The 4,175-nt window shown below is 41.7% G+C and overlaps 1 protein-coding gene across 4 annotated transcripts in view; it reads left to right on the forward strand.

The window, feature by feature from the left end:
* LOC102382638 (long-chain fatty acid transport protein 6-like) overlaps positions 1–4,175 on the forward strand; it is a 34,583-nt gene that overhangs the window by 3,503 nt on the left and 26,905 nt on the right. For 3 of the 4 annotated variants that reach the window (XM_025206702.1, XM_025206704.1, XM_025206705.1), the window contains exon 2: positions 1,719–2,200. In XM_025206702.1, coding sequence (XP_025062487.1) covers positions 1,719–2,200 — 482 coding nt within the window. The remainder of the gene's footprint in view (positions 1–1,718; positions 2,201–4,175) is intronic. The other variant, XM_025206703.1, reaches the window with a different exon arrangement.

Genomic DNA, 4,175 nt, shown 5'->3' on the forward strand with positions numbered 1-4,175 from the left:
ACTTCCACAACTTTGTTATTTAATTTCTCGGACATACCAAAGGCCTCACGTCAATGGATTCAGAGGGTCAGAAGTGGAAGAAATAGGGTGGGTCAGGAAAGTGAGGCCAAAGGTAGGCACATATATCAGTCCAATGCTAGACTCCAACACTAGTGGTAGATTCCAACCTTCTGGGTGCTGTGGAATTTTCTATTGTGTTATGGCGTGGAACAGAGAGAGAGAGAATCCTTTTTATGTTGGATTCTCTGAAGAAGCTGGAAAGGCAGGTCAAAAAAACTCTGAAACTATTACTTCACATGAGTAGACCCGTATCTCCAGATGATTTTGCATTTTATGGTCAGGCTTTTGTTCTATTCACACATGGCAAGGAAAATCTTGTCCCTACTTCTTTCTCCAGAGGAAAATTTGGAAAAAATTCTGACGGAAATCACACAAAAAGTATTTATTTGTCCATATCATCTTTCCTAAAGTAAACCTAATGAATACTTTTGTGTGTTGATAAAGATTCCCACCTAATTATCCTTTCAATTTCCCTGCCCCCACTTCTTTTTTTGCTTTTGAGTGTGGAATGGCAAGATGTAGGATGCATGCCTTTCTCCAGCACTCACTGCTGGGTTCCTTGTCTATCTACTCTGTATTAACCTTTACCTTTCTCTGTTTAAATCTTACTCTGTTCAGCATTTCTCTGCCCCATATATTGTATTTATTTTAAAAAAGAATTAAAAATAAGGGACAGTTCTTTTCACTGGAGGAGTTAAGATCCTTTCTGTACACCTGGCCTTGAGGTATACTCACTCCTTGAGCATATTGCAGTGGATCTGCTACTTACCCATCTTTAAATTATCCTCTTGCCAAAAGGCAATTAGCTCATACGCCTTGTTTTACGTTATCATCCTTTTCATAAATTATTTTCTTGTGGCACTTATGTACACATGTTTCCTCCTAGTTTATAAATGCTGCCATCTATATTAACCTTAGTGTGGATTTTAGAATTGGGTGTGCCACAAATACTTGTAGAGCCATACAAGTGGCAGAGGAACCCCAATAATAATTCTAACCTATGCTGGAGTAGTATAAAGGTCTCAATAGCACTCAGTACTCATTAGCCAAAATATTTGCCCACTGGAGTTTCATTAGATGTGCAGGGGTGGTACACTTAGTAATAACAGCAAAAGTTGAAATTAGGAGACAGTATGGTACTGTGGAGCCATAAAAGTGACTCAAGTGTAAAAAAAAGCAAGTCTAGTTCCATTTTTAGGTCTAATTTTGAGCCACTTCCAACTTTTTAAAAATCAAGCTAATTTTGGCATGAAATTTGACATGACTAATCTCAGAGGAGAAAATTGATGTTTGGGAAAACTGAGGTTAACCAGGAAAGCCATTTACAAATTAAAGAGCTTAGAGGAGTGGTTTTTTTCATTTTTGGTTGATTGGTGTTTATTGAAATCCACCCATAACTTGAGAATGTCTTGGGGCATACATCAAACTTATTTTATAAGCTTGTGAAAGCTAGAACATTTTCATTTTTAGAGACTTTATGTTTTTCTAAATGCATTATCTGTTCTGTGTGGTGTGTGCAAATTTCTTCTTCTCCAGTGGGGAATTTCCAAGGCATGAAAGCATTTTCTGCAGACATTGTAAGACCCATAAACCCTTGATGACCATATTAATGTTATGTTTTGTATCAGTAATGAATTTATGTGTGTCGTTTTTATTAGCACCATGTTATACATGTGGCTTTCAGCGCTTGCTGCAGGAGCAGTAATGTTGTATGTTTCTTTGAAGTTCCTGTCCCCATATTTTTGGGAAGACCTGAATTACTTCATGAGGCGGATTAGATTTAAAATGAGGATAACAAGGAGGGCAAGTAAGGGAATCCACTCACTGACTGATATGTTTATGCTACAAGTACAAAAGACTCCAAATAAGCCATTCATCATCTATGAAGGGAATGTCCACACTTACCAGGATGTGGACAGAAGAAGTAACAAGGTAGCTCAGGTCTTCCTGCGCCAGGAGGCTCTGAAAAAGGGAGACACCATAGCCCTCCTGATGAGCAACGAGCCCGACTTCATCCATGTGTGGTTTGGACTGGCTAAACTGGGCTTTGTGATAACTTTCCTCAACGTCAACCTCCACTCCAGGTCCCTCCTGCACTGTGTTAACACCTCTGCTGCAAAAGCATTAGTGATAGGAGCAGGTAAATCCTGTGTTATTTGTCATTTATTCTGAATTTTCATTCTTTTACTTTTTATGCTAAGTAAAGTGGAAAAAGCCAGAGTTGTGGGTTGATCATGTAAACTCATCACAAGGAGGATTACAATAGAATTTATTAATGTGCATAAATTTGCATATACTGGATTAGAATGTCACCAGAGTCAAGATTTGCCAAGCTTACAGTCACTCCTGAAGCTATACCAGTAGACAGTCAAAGATTCCCTCTCCTGTAACTAATTGAAGCTATTTCCTCCATGGTTTCAAGCAGGGATAAACTTAAGTAGTACAAATAGTGGCTTTGTCTGTTTATGTTGGGTGTTTTTACATGTGCTCTGGTGGGGGGGCGGGGGCATGGATGTTTTAATTAGAGCAGCTGAAAGCTAATTTAAGTGCCCACAGGGTCTTGTGTATCAGCGTCCCTGCGCTTGAAAATGATGTTGGGGGCGCTATAACTAAAGCTCATTAAATGAACTTTAGTTAAAGTGCCCTTGCTGCCATTTTGAAGTATAAAGATGCTGATACATGGGATGTTGAGGCTGGCTGGAGCATGATAATTAGCATGCTCCAGCAGACTTGATCAACTAAGTCTGCTCTGACAGGCTGTAATTACAGTGCATTGGAGCAGCCTCCCGGCACATCTACAGGCACCCATTAAGTCTGTGCTGATACAGCTACGCTAAATACTTATTACTGCAATTTGAGGCCCTCAGTTCATTGGGAGGGAGTTGCCATGCCCTCATTCTACTAGTATGTGAACCCTCACAGGATACAGAAGCTCTTATCTCCCAGTTTAGTACTAAATATTCTATGGCCTAATCCTACCAATAGGCTTTATTGCCTCCCACAGACCATCTCCACAAAGTTAATCTGCTTCCATTATGAAAACCTAAACCGATCTGTAACAGGCTGGACATTTGAGAGTCAGAGGTCTAGATCTAGCCAGGCCTGTAGAGCTATTAAATCCAGAGTCAGGCATTCTCCTTAAAGGCTGAGAGAGCAGTAGCAGAGTGTGGGAGGAGAGAGAGAGAGAGAGAGAGGTTCCTGCATTAGATGCCAAAGTAGGGAGACTGAAGGAAACAAAGTCTCTGGGAATGGTAGTCTGGGGTGGGTAGAGGAACTATTTTGGTTATGTTTCTTAAGTTTTATGTTGAATAAAATGGCACATTGAGGGAAGCTCTACAAGGCAAAATGGTGTTAACTCAGGGCACGTGCAGACGTTCCTGGGACTGGATCTATGGTCACATGGCTTACTTTAAGCTGAGTGATCACAGATCAGATCCTTGCTTGTTTGTCATGTCCCCTGCATGTTCACCAGTGCTGGGAACTGCTCTGGGAATGCAGTCTAAGACAGGGTGTGGGGAGAGGAGAGGTGGGCAGTATTGGGGGAGAGGGTAGCAGAGGGGGTTGGCAGGCCTGGGAGGGGTTGGCGGGCTGGCAGGTCCAGAGGTGAGGATGTTGGAGGGCTAAAAAAACACTGTCAGGATTGGGGTGGGAGGTAAGAAAAGCACAGCCCTGGGGCTCAGTTAAGCAGCTGGACTTTCCCAGCCCCAGGGCTGTGCTCCTGGGTTTAGCCATGGGTTGACTGGATATACATAGTTTGGCCATGAGTTAGCTGTATATACATAGTGCACCTCCTCAGATGAACTAAGCTATATTGGGCTGGCCATTTTTGCCCAATCTGAACTCTCCAAATGTATGTACAGTCTGGCACTTAGACTGACCTAACCCAAGGTAGGCCAATGTAAGTATAATTCCAGCATGTACTCTGAATGAACTATCTTGGATACCAGAAGTGGTATCGCAATCTCAGTGGCATTGTTTCTCCAAGTATCCTATTTGAGAAGCAAAGTATATTATCTTAAGGAGAGAGCTGTACTACTGATACCACAGCAAGCATGGGTATCTGTGTGCCTCGGCATTATGTATAGACAGTCCCTGAATGAGATTTCTAGGGAAAG

Source organism: Alligator sinensis, unplaced genomic scaffold (assembly GCF_000455745.1).
Source record: "Alligator sinensis unplaced genomic scaffold, ASM45574v1 scaffold10_1, whole genome shotgun sequence".
NCBI lineage: Eukaryota > Metazoa > Chordata > Crocodylia > Alligatoridae > Alligator > Alligator sinensis.